General features: G+C 39.1%; 1 protein-coding gene across 1 annotated transcript in view; it reads left to right on the top strand.

Moving 5' to 3' along the window:
* The window catches only part of CTNND2 (catenin delta 2), a 946,486-nt gene that overhangs the window by 511,073 nt on the left and 419,753 nt on the right, over window positions 1–15,660 (top strand). Inside the window, 2 exon segments of the mRNA XM_030332482.1 lie at window positions 1,159–1,193; window positions 1,584–1,700. Coding sequence (XP_030188342.1) covers window positions 1,159–1,193; window positions 1,584–1,700 — 152 coding nt within the window.

The raw sequence follows: 15,660 nt of genomic DNA on the forward strand, positions 1-15,660 counted from the left end.
CATGTATCAGTTGTGTGTGTGTTTTTCACCATTGTGCAACTGTTTTCCAGTTTGATAAAATGGATTGGTCAGGGAGCAAGATGCCCAGGAAACAGTCACATGTCCCTTAAGATACTATTCTTGTGTTCATATATACCGATCGCAGCTTTTCTGAACACTGATTCATACCAGAATTCCCTTTCCTTTTCCCTCTGTAAATATATCCAGAAGCCCCCTCTAAGGTACAGATTAAAGGTCTAAAATCCACTTGCTGTTGTGCAACTGATGAGCTATTCACAGAAGCTGCTGGATCAGAGTAAAAGATTTAGTGAAATAAGTGTAGAAAATCATTCTCAAAATGATACCTGTCTGTAATTGGCATCTAGATTTCTTACCAATCATTGACATATAAAAGGGGGCATGTAGAAAGTATTTGCATGTGTAATGAAGGAGTTATGCACATGTAGACATTTTAAATTTATTTATATATTTAATAAAGCATTCAAAATTAACCTATGTCGCCTTCATAGATGAACTCTGCACATTGTCTTTGGCACATCATGTATATGAACAACCCTTTCTCCCTGGGTCGTCTTATAAGATGTATTTGTAAAGCGAGAAATCGGGACTGTATATTCAATTGGTGGTAAAGTGTTACAATTTGTAAATGACTTAATTTGAACTAATAATGACTTAATTTGAACTGCTCATGTGATATGTCTAGAAGAAGGAATAAATTTATCGAGCCTTCTTTATAATGCAAAAGGAGGTTATTTCTTTCCTAGACAATCTCACAAAGTCTATATGAAACTAGTCAGACTCGTATTTTAAAATAACTAAAATTGGGTAGGACAGCATCTATGTAAAAGCTGTTGCAAGAGAGGAGTATAATAGGTTGGGCTTTGTAAAAAAAAAAAAAAAAAAAAAAAAAGGAGCTGTTCTCTGAAAATTACTGAACAGTGTCCATTTATAACACGCTAGTGCCTGTGAATCAAAAGAGATCTACATCAAATGGATTACAGTTAAGATTGTATCAAAATGGGATCTTTTTTCTCAGTAAAAATCCAAAGGACACACTGTGGAGCCACCATTGCTACTCCAATGCATCTTTGTGTCTTCTAGTCTAGGGTCCTTGGTTTCTAACCAGTGCATTATATCTGTGTATTCTCTTTTTTACAGTTCAGCAGAAGAGCAGTTTCACTGGCAATCACAAGGTAAAGTACAGCTTCTTGATGAAACTTACATCCATTTCTATGTGTATGTCTACTGATTAATATTCTTGTGAACTTTAGAAAAAAGACTGATAAAAATGAGTATGAGAACACCATGACACTAAAATTAAATGTTCCTGTGATAGCTTGTGATTCCCTGAGAGTTAAGTTCTCTCAATTCCCTAGAAACCTTTGGGTTTTTCATGGATACCTGGAATTGGCTGGCCTTGGCTTTTGATACTGGTTGACCCAGGATTACAATGTGAAATCTAATGAGAACCTCATGAGATAATGTCTTCGGTTAGGATACTTTCCATTATTAAATAGTAACCTGAAGCTTTAATAATAAGAGCATCATGTGTTTGTTCATCACTTTAAAATGTTGTGTTTCAGATGGTCAAAAAGACATCGAAGATGAACTTACAACAGGTCTTGAGCTGGTGGACTCCTGTATTAGATCCTTGCAGGAATCAGGAATACTTGACCCACAGGATTATTCCACAAGTGAAAGTAAGTCAGATGACAATGATGCTTGAAGACAATTTTAAAATATAAGAGTATACTTTATTATAATATAATTAACATAAAAAGCTATATCTAAGAGGACTTCAACCTGTGTTTGTACATGTTTTATCCATTTCACTCCACTCTCGTCTAATTCCTTCCCACATTACCCATCCCAACTCACGTTAGATTATAGTCTCTCTTAAGTCAGCAATTGAATCTAGATTTCTCACAAATTACTGACAGAGTGGGGATTCTCACCAATTTTCTGATATCCTTTTTGGCACCTAGCTAGACTATCACATTGAATGAACTCACCATATATTTGTTTAACCAGTACAGTGTCTGCTTTGAAATTTACTGTGAATGCTTTACATACACAGATCATTGTTGGTAGAGATCATAAACAGTACAACAGCTATGCAACAAAATAGAAAGAATCAATGAAATATATTCAGTACTAACTACTTAGTATTATGCTATAGTACTCTGCAGTAGCCCCTTGTATTTCTATATGTAGCCACCTTGAATTTGCATATTAACCTCGACAGAATATTTTAAAATTTCTTCATCTCCTCCTAATTATATATATTTTCAACCATAGTGGTTGAGGCTTAGGAATAAAAGTGCTGTGAATTGAAATGAGCTTCACTTTAATAAATCATAAAATTCTCTTGACTTAGTTTAATAAAATCCCACAAAAAGCTAAAAATGAAATCATTAAAACATATATCACACTGGTAATTTCTATATCAGAAATCAGTGGAGCATTTCATTTCTTAATTAAAAAAAATAAAATCTCCTTGAATACCCATCAAGTTTTGCTATTTAAAAGGAAGATATAAGAATAAGATAGCATACTTATCTTGAAACCATTAAATTTACACATTAGTTCACTTTCTCTACAATTTTTATAATACCACTACTCTTAGGATAACATCATCATGAATATCCAGATTTATTTAAACCCATTTGAATCCCCTCAATAAAACTTCTAAAATAAGATGCATGATTTATAGTATCCTTGTTATCTGTATTTTATATTTTAGAATGTAGCCTCATTACTTATCTCTCAGTCAATAAATGTATTTCTCTTATAGGGGTAGTTGTAGTCTGACTTATATTTAATTAATATTTGAGGCACATGTACTCACTTTGTTAGAGTAAGGAAAATAGAGATAAAATAGCGTGTCTTGGGAGAGAGTTGATATTTGATATCATGTTTTTCATATGATAATAGAGAAACATTCTCTTATGAGCTTAGGAGAGGGAATAACCTTCAAGACACAGAAGGTACAGAAAAAAAGAAGGAAGAGAAGTAAAATAAGAGGCAAACAAGTTGAAACAGGAGGGACGAATCAAGTGTATTGGTCTAGCCCTACAGGTGAGCACACTGAATTCTTTGAAAAGAATAAAAAGTTTGTAATAAGGATAAGATAGTTATGTGATGTTGATAAGGGACATATTTATATTAATGAAACAAATGTTGAAGTTCAAGGAACAGAGTAGTAACAGCAATTATAATCAATATAAACTAGGATTGGGAAGAATTTGTGAGATGAAGTGGAATTTAATGCAGGAACATTAGGCCAGGTCAAAGAGGAATTATCGAGTGAAAATGTTTTTGCTTATAAAGATGTGATAAACTCATACTAACATCTAGTGAACGTGATGTACCAAACAGAATAATACCTGAATATTAAAATAAAAATTATTAAGAATGAACAGAGAAATTGATGAAAAATACCGTTGTGAACGTTTCAATGCGCAGAATCAGACAGAACTCAGGAAGAGAAAGACACGTAAAATTGGAATACATAATCGACAAACCAATGTAATAACTATATCTAAAAAGTTAGATCCATTGAATGATAGTATACATTTGTTATATATGTCCAGGAAAACTTAGAAGACTTGATCAGCTATAGGGCAGTAAAGACAATCCTAAAAATTAAAAAGTACAGAGGGGCGCCCGGGTAGATCAGTCAGTTAAGCATCTGATTCTTGATTTCATCTCAGGTCATGATCTCATGGTTCATGAGATCGAGCCCCACATTGGGCTCTGCACTGAAAGCATGGAGCCTGCTTGGGATTCTCAATCTGTCCCCTCTCTTTGCTCCCCCACCCCACCCCAGTCATGCTTCCTCTCTCTCTCTCTCTCTCTCTCTCAAAAAAAAAAGTCATCTTAAAAAAAAAAAAGTATAGAAAGGCCACCTTCTTTGGTAATAATCTAGTAAAATTAAAAGTAAATAAAATGATAAAATATATCCATGGTAAAATTAAGAAAATGCATTTGGATCTACAAATAAAAATAGAAATAAAAAGAAAGTTACATACTATTTAAAAAGCAAGTAAAATAGGGCGCCTGGGTGGCTCAGTCGATTAAGTGTCCAACTCTCGCTTTTTGGCTCAGGACATAATCTCACAGCTCATGGGTTCGAGCCCTGCATCAGGTACCATGCTGATGGAGCAGAGCCTGCCTGGGATTCTCTCTCTCCCTCTCTGTCCCTCCCCTTCTCTATCCTTCTCGAAAATAAACTTAAAAAATAAACACACAGAAACAAATAGAAGAGTGATATTTTATAATGAAAATACAGGGGGTAAGGGGGAGAAACTGTACTCAGTAAATCTTAACTTTAGGGGCGCCTGGGTGGCTCAGTCGGTTGAGCAACCCACTGCGGCTCAGGCCATGATCTAGCGGTTTGTGAGTTCGAGCCCCGCGTCGGGCTCTGTGCTGACAGCTCGGAGCCTGGAGCCTGCTTCTGATTCTGTGTCTCCCTCTCTCTCTGCCCCTCCCCAACTCACACTCTGTCTCTCTCTGTCTCAGAAATAAATAAATATAAAAAAAAAAATTTTAACAAAGATCAGATCAAAGAATGTAGTACTCATTTTGGGGAAACCTTAGAAAGAGCTAAATAAACCAAAGAAATTAGAAAGATGGGAATAATAAAAGTAATGCAGAGATAAAGTAATATAATATAAAATAGTAGAAGAGAGAAATAAAGTGATAAAAGGAGTAAATATAGGAACTTAAAAAAAATTTTAATCAACTGATAATCCTGAGTTTTCCTAATTGAAACACTCTCTACACATGAGAGAAATGGAATGAATTTTTAGTGTTCATTTTTCGTTTTCCTGTAATATGTGTTCAAAAATGTTATCTACAAAAGATGTATCTTTGTTCCAGGAAAGTTAAATACTCCAGTAGGGTTTTTTGGAATGTATTTGGTAACTGCTGGATTTTTGTCTTTTGGAAAGATTAGTTATGTCCTGTTACTATGTACTGGGTTATCTTTTGAAGACTCCTAGGATTTTAGTTGTTTGTTTTTCCTGCAAGCCCCTGCTTTGTTGTTTGACATAGAAAAGTAACAAGGAAAAATAAACCAAAAACAAAAAACAAAAAAAAAAACCTCAAATAACCCAGGTGATAAAATCACCATCCAAAACTTTTATGCCAAAGGATCAAAAACCACAATGAAGAGTATGGTTACTCTTTTTTTTTTTTTTTTTAATGTTTCTTTATTTATGAGAGAGAAAGAGAGACAGCCGGGGAGGAACAGAGAGAGAGAGAGAGAGACACACAGAATCTGAAGCAGGCTCCAGCTTCTGAGCTCCAAGCTGTCAGCCCAGAGCTGGACACAGGGCTCGAACTCAACAACGTGAGATCATCTGAGCTGAAGTCGGACACTTATCCGACTGAACCACCCAGGTGCCCCTATTGTAATTCTTCAGATACATTTGTTCTTAATATTTTCAGAGTAACTTTGAGACAGAACTAATTAAGTAAAATTGGAGAAATTAATTTTAATTTTTTTAATGATTTATTTATTTTTGAGAGAGAGAGAGAGAGAGAGCAGGGGAGGGGCAGAGAGAGACACACACACAGAATCTGAAGCAGGCTCCAGGCTCTGAGCTGTCAGCACAGAGCCCGATGCGGGGCTCGAGCACATGCACCGTGAGATCACGACCTGAGCTGCAGTGGGACACTTATCCAACGGAGCCACCCAGGCATCCCAGGAGACTAATTTTAAAATATTGGGTAGGTAACTATCATTTCAGGGATCAATTATGGCTAATTTTAAGTGTTTAGAAGGCCATAAAATAAAAGTCTCTCTGTTGCTCTTGTATTTGTATCAGGGTCCAGCTGGGAAATAGATTGTACTCAAGAGTTTAACCGAAGAGAGGTTCATTAAGGGACTATTTGCAAAGGAGTGGGCAAGATCGAGGGAATAAAAGGTGTCTGTTGAGGTGCTCAGGTAGCAGCAACAGAGGGCAGCCCTTCCCACGGTGGACATGAAGGAAAAGTCTAGGGAACAGGACCAGCAGTCAAGAGGTGTGGCAGGAGCACAAGGATAAACACCCTAACTTCTCTCGTCCTGCTTTCTGATGTCCCCATGCCTACTATTGGCCAAATCTGATCACAAACCAAAGAGCAAGGGGCCCTCGTGAGACTCTACATGGCAAAAAGGGCAGAGAGTGACTACGGGAGTGAAGAAGCAATCTGCACAACATCCCGTTAAGTAGTAGAACAACATACCGTGTTCATGTTCTTGTTTTGTAAACAACACATTGAGACCCGGTGACTTTTTGACACATTTCATATAGTTAGTGCAAATCTAACAAATATGTGTCACAGAGTCATTAGGAGAATTGCTATTGTTTACTGGGGAAGAAAAAAAGTTCTAGAACCTCAGCGATAGAACCTTAGCTTCTCACATAATGTACAGCTTGATCCAAACTGCTGTGGACTAAATACCTTATTTAATCCGTGTATCTTTGGAGATATAAACTCAGAGAGAAGTGTGATTAGATCTTATCCAAAAATTAATAAAACCATTTGCCAGTCAAAATCAGAAATAGAGTGGACAACTTTGGAGAAAATGACTTACATGTTTATAGACAATGTTAATTTGTTTAAATATTGTATTTTGAAACAGTAATTATTTTTATCTGGAGCATATTGACAAATTTAAATTCCACCACATTCTAGAGAACCCCAGCATTCGGGAGGATGAAAAACTTAGGAGCTTATTATATTCTGAATGTTATGGCAAAGAAAGGATGGTTATTCTGAGATTTCAAATCAGAACATATTCAAAAAAATCAAGAATCAATCATGTAACCTACCATTCTGAGCAGATAGAATACAAATTGAATAATCATATATACTTGGACAGAGGTGGATATGTTATTTAGTGTTGATTTACAGTCTGTCATTTTTATTTAATTATTGTGATTATTCTTAATCGTTATGCAGCAAGAGAATTGTTGAGGGATCAAGTTAGTAAGATACTGTAAAATATAACTCCATCGAGTCTTATGCAGTAATAACAATAAAGGTGAGGGACATCCTTATAAAGTGAATCTTTTCATAATTCCTAGTAAGCATGGCACCAAAGGATGCAGAACACTTTTAGGAGTAAAGGTTTTTATAGTAACTAAAATAATCAAAAAATAAATGTATAGACCACGGCTCACAATATTGATATCACGCTCAGGGAAAGAGAACTGGTTCGTTTCATTTTCTTTTATGGTGGAAACCAGTCCTTAGGCAGACCCAATGAAGAGCCTCTGAGAAGGGGTACAAGGCAGCCCATCCCACCCTTGGAGTCAGAAAACCTGGATTTAAAAGTCCTCCTACTCCCACTGCTCCACCAGTGGTTGAGAACTATCACCCGGAATCTGGAAATCCCAAGTCTTTTCCTGGAAATGCATGTATTCAAGTTAGTTGAGTTGCTCCTTGGGTTGTTCATTTCCTATAAAATCACTTCATCTTATGCCTTTGGTTTTTGAAATGCAAATGACAGTCTTCTTTCCAGAAGTTTGTCATGGTTCCAAGTCTAAAATTATCTTTAAATACTACATGCATCTATTTGTTTCCTTTCAAAATTCACTCACATCCATTTCCCTTACTACCTTTGGTGTCATGGGGCCAGTAGGAAGTTAACAGTGGCAGAAATGGTAAGTACGAGCAAAAGTCAAGGGAAAACACCCAGGTGACACACAGGACATAGTAATATCCACCTAGAAGCTGTAGTTAATTTCCCTTCCAGATGCTCCCTCTGTCAGGTTTGCAACAATTTCTTTTTCTCTGATTTCCTTCTATCACATGGATATTCAAGGGTCATGTTCTACCTTTTCCAAAGAGGCAAACATGGGAATCGAAGGGAATAAACAAAGGCATGAAGTACCAAGGCTTCCTTCTCCATTTCCAAAGCAAGGGAGGACATGATGCAAATTTCTCGTTAAAAACATCATTCTCACCCGTGTGAGTAGGGTGTCCTGAGATCAAGCACAGATTTTAAAGCCCGATGGGAATTTTTAATAAAAATAAAATTGGGTTTCGGAATTGTCAAAGTGTCCAAAACACGGGTGTCCAAAACATAAATATGAGTATCAAACAAAAGCTGGTGAAAGGAAGGAAAGTATCAGAACAGGCATGAGTATAAGAAAAGTTACAGAGGTGAACGCCCCTGTGAGAAAGTCAGAACAAGCAAACTCTTTCTCAGGAGACAGTGAAAGCAGGGGCGTTCTGGTAATACCTTGTGGAGACATCTTGTGGGATTCCCCCAGACCTTAAAACACTCAAACTGCCCCTGGTCAAACAATAAGCCACTGCAACAGCAACTGATACAATCAAAGCATAATACGCTGGGTTTTTATTGCATCAGTATGGACACAGGTGGTGTTACAGTCATTCATTTTTTTTAACATATGTATTAAATACTTATTAAAGGAAGCACAGAGAGTCTCTGCCCTTGTGGCATTTACATGCTAGTCAGCAAAGGCTGAAATCAAGTAATCTGAATACTATAAGGTCAAGTAGATAATGGCTACAAAAAAAAAAAAAAAAAAAAAAAAAAAGTAAGACGTGGAGTAGAATAGGGTTCTCAAAGCGTACTTGGGCATCGTGAAGGGTCCCGAGACCCTTTCAGGGGGGCTGCAAAGGCATGAGTTTTCACAAAAATCCTACGATGTTATTTGCTTTTGCATGCTCATTCTCGCCCAGTGAGGGTGAAGGCGTCTCACCGGAGCCACGTCACAGGGGTTTTCCAGAGGCTACATGGTGCGCGATGGCATCATTGTCATCTGTTTCAAAGATCTTTCGGTTTTAATACAGTGAATAGCATTCTCTATCACCCATATAAATAAAAGCTCTTTGCAGTCCTCAGTGATTTTTTAGAAGCATGAAAGTGTTATGAGAACTGCTCCAGTTTTGAAAGAATGATCAAAGGGCCAGGAAGACCTCCGTTGGGAGAAGATGTTGGATTAGGGACCTGAACGGAATGCACAGCCAAGCCCTGCAGATTTCTAAGGGAAAAGTCTGTGATTTGTGGCAAATCACACACTGGTTCTTTAAGTTAGTATACTCCATAAATAAATTAGTTTTCAGCATTTAGCTTTTAAATTTTGTTTCCTGCTAAACTGGTTTCTATTAATTTTCTATTTCTTTTCACAATTCTTGATAATAAGAAATATGGATCTATTATCTTTAGGCAATTAATTTATGAAGAAATATATATAATGCTTTTCCTCTGTGTGCTACATTAAGTTTTTTAAATGGTAAATAATCTGAAGATAAAACTTTACAAGGAAATAGTTGGGAATTGTAATGAGCTATAAAAAAATACTGTTCTATGATTATAACATCATGTAAAATCCCATGCATAATAAAATTCTTGAGCGATACATTTTAAACTAAAGTTATACATTTGAAGTTCATTTTGTGGTAAATGTCATTTTGTTAATTCCCCTCTATTGGTTACAGCTGTAAAGAAACTGAGTTGTTGCATAAGTGTGAGTCCATCACCGACCTTCTCTTTATCCATATACAATAGGAAAACTTGAAAAAGCCCACTGATTAGGACAATAGCATTGGTTGAATCTAAATCAGTTTAAAAACTAAATGAGTACTTCTCTAATCCTGGGACCACTAGAGTTGTAATTTTCACCTAAAGCATTGCACACTGAAAGCAGCTGCCCAGACAAACTTGACATTCTGCAGACAGACTTAAAAATCAAGTGTAGAAACACACCTGTCCTCGGAATAATTCCACATCACTCGGAGCTTCCTTGCATAACAAGCTTCTCGAGCTTTTTTCTTTGGTTAATTCTAGGAATAGTGGATGGGCTTAACTACCATTTTTCAGGGAAATTCCTCAGTGAAATGCCTACAGTTGAGCTTTGAGAGTTACTAGTGAAGATTAGAAGAAAATAACTAGTTTAACACACCACGAGCCACCTGTATTCCAAGTAAGCTTAAGCTGACAAGTTTTCCAGAATTCACAAAGAAGAAATGGCCACTCTAAATGAAACTGATTAGTAGTTCGATTTAAATAAAAGTCAATATTTGTACTCTAAAGTTAACTTGCAGTTAGATATGACCAAAATGCTATGAGCTTATTAAAATCAATTTGATAATCTTACAAATAATTGACAACTTCTCATTGATTTTGTGATTTATAACAGCCCATTTGTATATGTCTATATAATTTCCACCAACTATTTCCTCTATTCTTGGTCAACATTTTTTTTATAAAGAAAGATGTTCTCTTTCTCTTCAGTTGATGTGGCTCTGAGAGTTTACGCTCATTTAAAGCACAATAACACTTAACCTTCAAATCCGTCTTAACCTCCCAGAAAGACTGGAGAATGAGAGGGTAGAAATGAATGCATATTCTGTCAGTTATAGATGTATGTGAATCTTGGTGGCGTTATCCTTCATGGTCTATGTAAAGATAAGTTTTTATATCATTTTGACAGACTCAATTTAGCCTAAGAGTAAATGTTTCTAAACTTCCTGACAAACGTAAATCTAAACAAAGCTGCCAAAGTCAGGTGTCCAGTCCTGAAAGGGTCTGTCTCAGTTTGCATGTTTATTATTCCTTTGATAATCCGGAATTAACAGCCTCAACAGAACATTCATGGAGTGCCTGTCTGAGGCATTGCCTAATTCTAATGGTTTATTTTAGTGCATTCTTGTTAGTAACGCTTTGTTTTTAATGGTAAAAATGACCCTTTGGAGTTAAATTGATAATCACCCCTTAGAAACCTTGTCTTTTTTTCCCCCTAAGTGTATTTATTTATTTTGAGAGAGAGAGAGAGCGAGAGCGAGCAGAGAAGGGGCAGAGAGAGAGGGAGAGAGAGAATCCCAAGTAGACAACATGCTGTCAGCACAGGGCCCACCATGGGGCTCGATCTCAGGAATGATGAGATCACGACCTGAGCTGAAATCAAGAGTCAGATGCCTAACCGACTGGGCCACCCAGGCGCTCCTAGAAACTGTCATTCTTGTGGCTTCAACTTCCACTATTGATGACTTTGGTAGCTCCGTCTCTGTCCTCAAGTCTCACCCACGTGCAATCAAACTTTGATCTTGGAAATTGCCAGGTTATATTTGAGCCAGTACTAAAATCAAGCTCAGAGTCCCTTTCTAACTACATAAATCCTCACCATCTCCTTCTGCTCTGTAATTTAAAAATTAAGGGGCGCCTGGGTGGCGCAGTCGGTTAAGCGTCCGACTTCAGCCAGGTCACGATCTCACGTTCCGTGAGTTCGAGCCCCGCGTCGGGCTCTGGGCTGATGGCTCGGAGCCTGGAGCCTGTTTCGGATTCTGTGTCTCCCTCTCTCTCTGCCCCTCCCCCGTTCATGCTCTGTCTCTCTCTGTCCCAAAAATAAAAAAAAAAAACAAAAAAAAAAAAACGTTGAAAAAAAAAAAAAAAAAAGACGAAAAAAAAAAAAATAAGCCCATCCTTCCATAAAACATACCCACTAATTTCTCTGCTTGGGAATGCCACGTCGTTGGGAGTTTTGGCTTTCCCACCCTCACCTGTGAGTGTGTGTTGTATTCTGGGACAGGTGCTCAAGTAAAGCAGACCAGAATTAGAACTCCCGATAAATCACCTTAGAACTTACAGATTCAGAAGGTACGTGCGTGATTACGCCAGTGCATTACTGTCTGCTCGCTTTTCTGGAAAGACTTACTCTGCTCTGTGCGAACCTCCCGGGCCCCCACTGCAGTGCTCGCAGTCAGCTACACGGTGGAGTCATTTTGTCTCGGCTTCACTCCTGCCCTCTTCGTCACTAAGTCCCCGTGAGCTTTTCTTTCAAAACGTCTCCCAGCTGTGCACCTCTCTCTCCCTTCCTCAATTCCAGCGGGTTTTCTTTCTCTGCACTGCAGGAAATTCCCGGTCCTAGTCTCTCCAGTATCTAAGCAGTGTCCTGCTGCCTTCATGGTAAATGTTCAGAATTCTGGGGCGCCTGAGTGGTTCAGTCCATGAAGCGTGCACCTCTTGGTTTCGGCTCATTTCATGATCTTGCAGTTCACGGGACTGAGCCCTGCTCTAGGCTCTGTGCTGACAATGTGGAGCCTGCTTGGGATCCTCTCTCTCCCTCTCTCTGCCCCTCCCCTGCTCATTCTCTCTCTCTCTCTCTGTCTCTCTCTCTCTCTCTGTGTCTCTCTCTCTGTCTCTCTCTCTCAAAATAAATAACTAAACTTAAAAAAAAAAGTTCAGGGGCACCTGGGTGGCTCAGTCGGTTGAGCGTCCGACTTCGGCTCAGGTCATGATCTTGCAATTTGTGGGTTCAGGCCCCGCGTCGGGTGCTGTGCTGACAGCTCAGAGCCTGCAGCCTGCTGCGGATTCTGTGTCTCCCTCTCTCTCTGCCCCTCCCCTGCTCATGCTCTGTCTCTCTCTCTGTCTCGAAATTAAATAAATGTTAAAAAAAATTTAAAAAAAAAAGTTCAAAATTCTGCTTCCATCCTGTTACCCTCCGTCTGGAGAACCCATTGCTCTGTGATACTGTACAAATCTCCCTGTCAAATACTTAAAATTTCTCAAGAGTCTAGGCTGCTCAGAGGGTTAAAACAACCCGGTGGGGGTAGGATGAATTCTCTCTGAGCCATCAGGCATCAAGGCAGGCTGCAAGGAGGAGGTAACATTTAAACATCACTTTAAGGATGAGTTTTGATATTGACAGAGAAATGAATTTTAAGTTGAGGGGACAGAGAGAACCTTTGCTTTCTCATCTCTTGGCTCTGACGACTAGGTGTTGTTTGGGTTTGTTTTCAATTTTAAGCAGGCCACTTTAATGACCTATGCCTTGAATGTCTCATTTGTAAAATGAAAGCTCACGAGGTGTTGAAGGGAAACAAGTGATACCTGGGATAGTACTGGAATAAGGTTTTCGGGACAAACAAATCCCAATCAAGGTTTTGTTATTATCAGACCACGTGGCTATGTGATTAGATCTAATGACTAACTGAAAACGGACATCTGTAAAGGAGTTTATGCTTTTGCAAACATTTTCCCATCCATTGTCTCCTTAGGTGCTCAAATTTGCCAAGATTAACATTTGTAGAGACACAGTAATGGAGTGTGTTAAGAACACACGCTCTGGGGGCGCCTGGGTGGCGCAGTCGGTTAAGCGTCCGACTTCAGCCAGGTCGCGATCTCGCGGTCCGTGAGTTCGAGCCCCGCGTCGGGCTCTGGGCTGATGGCTCAGAGCCTGGAGCCTGTTTCCGATTCTGTGTCTCCCTCTCTCTCTGCCCCTCGCCCGTTCATGCTCTGTCTCTCTCTGTCCCAAAAATAAATAAACGTTGGAAAAAAAATTAAAAAAAAAAAAAAAAAAAAGAACACACGCTCTGAAGCCAGATGCCTCACCTGCAGGCAGCCCTGGGTGACCTCAGTGCCCCTCTCAGTCCTGTCCACACAAGCAGGATGGTTGGAGGTGCCTTCCCACTGGCTCCTTGTGAAGATTCAGTGAGCTAACCGACGTCAGCTGTTCTGGACCGTCCCCAGAACCTAGAAAGTACTCAGTGAGGGTTAGCTTCTATTACTGACACATCAGTATCCTCATCATCTCTGCTTTTATAAACATGGAGGTCTACTGAGTTCTAGTTCTGGATTCTTTTGAACCCACCCCATTGGCATGACTGTGACCTACATAATGACTTAGGAAAAACGCACTGCAGGTCTCTGGCCTTTTCTGTGTTATTGCAAAGTATGTAGCTGAATTAAGGGTTACTGTTTTCTGAGATCGATATTTAGAAGGCAAGAATGAACAATTCCAGAAGTCTCTTTAAACCTGTGCAGAATAAGTGCATATAATCATGAAAACTCGAGAATTTCTAGCTCAGTTAGGAAAAAGCAGACTATATATTACAGTATATGTGTTAATACGACCTGTGAGTCTGAATTTTTATGTACAAAATTAGCCTTTCAAGCTTTCTACCTGCCTAGGCTGATCTCTGCCCCACTGACGGTGGATAGCAAGCTTCCCCAGCCAATACCGGAGTCTCGAAGGAGAGGTTCTTTGGGGGCGTACCACAGTCCGAGGCATAGAGCTTTCTCCTGCAAACAAATTGGCTTCTCTTTAGGGAAGAATTTTTCAACCTTAAAATATCAGTTTGTGTATAGGACTTAATACTGCTTGGATACTAAACAGCACCTACCCCTAGACGTGGGGATAGAAGATGAGGATGTGAGTCCCATCTTCGTTTTACCAAGGGCATGACACTGGCTGACCAACCCTTCAGCCTCTCCACACCTCTGTTTGCGTTTCTGAGAATAATCAAAAAGATTCAAGGACGGTTGTTTTCACAGATTGCTATGTGGTCTCTAGTCAATTCATGTATGTGAAAGCACACAGAGATATTATTGAGATACTGGTATTATACTCAAGATGCATTGCTTCAGGTACCTTTCTAGGTTCAATGGAAGGTTTTATGTCCCTCTATTCTGCAGTTCCCTTGGAATTTCTCCCCTGTGTCCAGTTGGATTATTGTGTCTTGATCAGATCAAGGATGCATATAATCTTGAATTTTAACTATTTACCAGGTAATCATTTCACCTCCTCTTCCCAGTCCCCCCGAACTGAGTCATATTGAGCAGACCCCTGGGCTCAGCTTTGAGGACTATTCCACCCTGGGGAAGGTCCAGAATGGTCAAAGAAGTCACAGTCAATGCCCTGGAAATATGCTTCCCATACCAGAGGGTAGCTGTTGCTTTCTGTGACCTACTAAGACTTGGAGATCCGCTGTTGCTCATAGTTTTGGTTTCTTCTGGAAGAGTTAATTGCCCTAAAGGCAACATTCCATTTCCCTAGGTGGAATTTTAAAGCCCAGTCTCGGGGCGCCTGGGTGGCACAGTCGGTTAGGCGTCCGACATCAGCCAGGTCACGATCTCGCGGTCCGTGAGTTCGAGCCCCGTGTCGGGCTCTGGGCTGATGGCTCGGAGCCTGGAGCCTGTTTCCGATTCTGTGTCTCCCTCTCTCTCTGCCCCTCCCCCATTCATGCTCTGTCTCTCTCTGTCCCAAAAATAAATAAAAAACGTTGAAAAAAAAATTAAAAAAAAAAAAATAAAGCCCAGGCTCTCCCCACCCCCCACCCTAAGAAATCCTCTCACATCGTCCTTATCCCCCAGCAGAATGCTTCATATCCTCAGGACTGTGGTCTAATACTACCTCTAGCCCGAGCCTCTAGGCAAGACTTGATGAAGGAAAAAGTTCTGTAGAAAAAAAACAAATCATAATTTAAAATCCAGAACTGTGAATGCTTTCGAAATCCCTGGAAATTTTGTATTTTCTACCTCAATGCACAGTAATGTTAATAAAGCAAATCAATAGTTAGTTATATGTAAATTTTACTTCCATTATAAAGTAATTAAGGATTATCCTATAATTTTAACCTTTTTCATCTTCTCATATAACTTTGCTGTTTAAAATTGGAATGAATAAATGCTGTTCATTTGAAACCTAGTGAGCAATGGAAAATCATTCTAAAAGGCACACAGCGTTTCGGCTATTGTGCTGACTGTTTCGTCCTTGCCAGGTGATATGTCAGTGCTGTAATATTATGATACATTGCTCATTGTTGCAATTACCTTTGTCAGAGTGCATCTAGGTTTCATGCTTGAGATGTGTGAACAAAGTCATGAGATGGAGAATCTCGGTTTGTTTTCGTTGAGTA

This window comes from Lynx canadensis, chromosome A1, assembly GCF_007474595.2.
Source record: "Lynx canadensis isolate LIC74 chromosome A1, mLynCan4.pri.v2, whole genome shotgun sequence".
Classification (NCBI taxonomy): Eukaryota; Metazoa; Chordata; class Mammalia; order Carnivora; family Felidae; genus Lynx; species Lynx canadensis.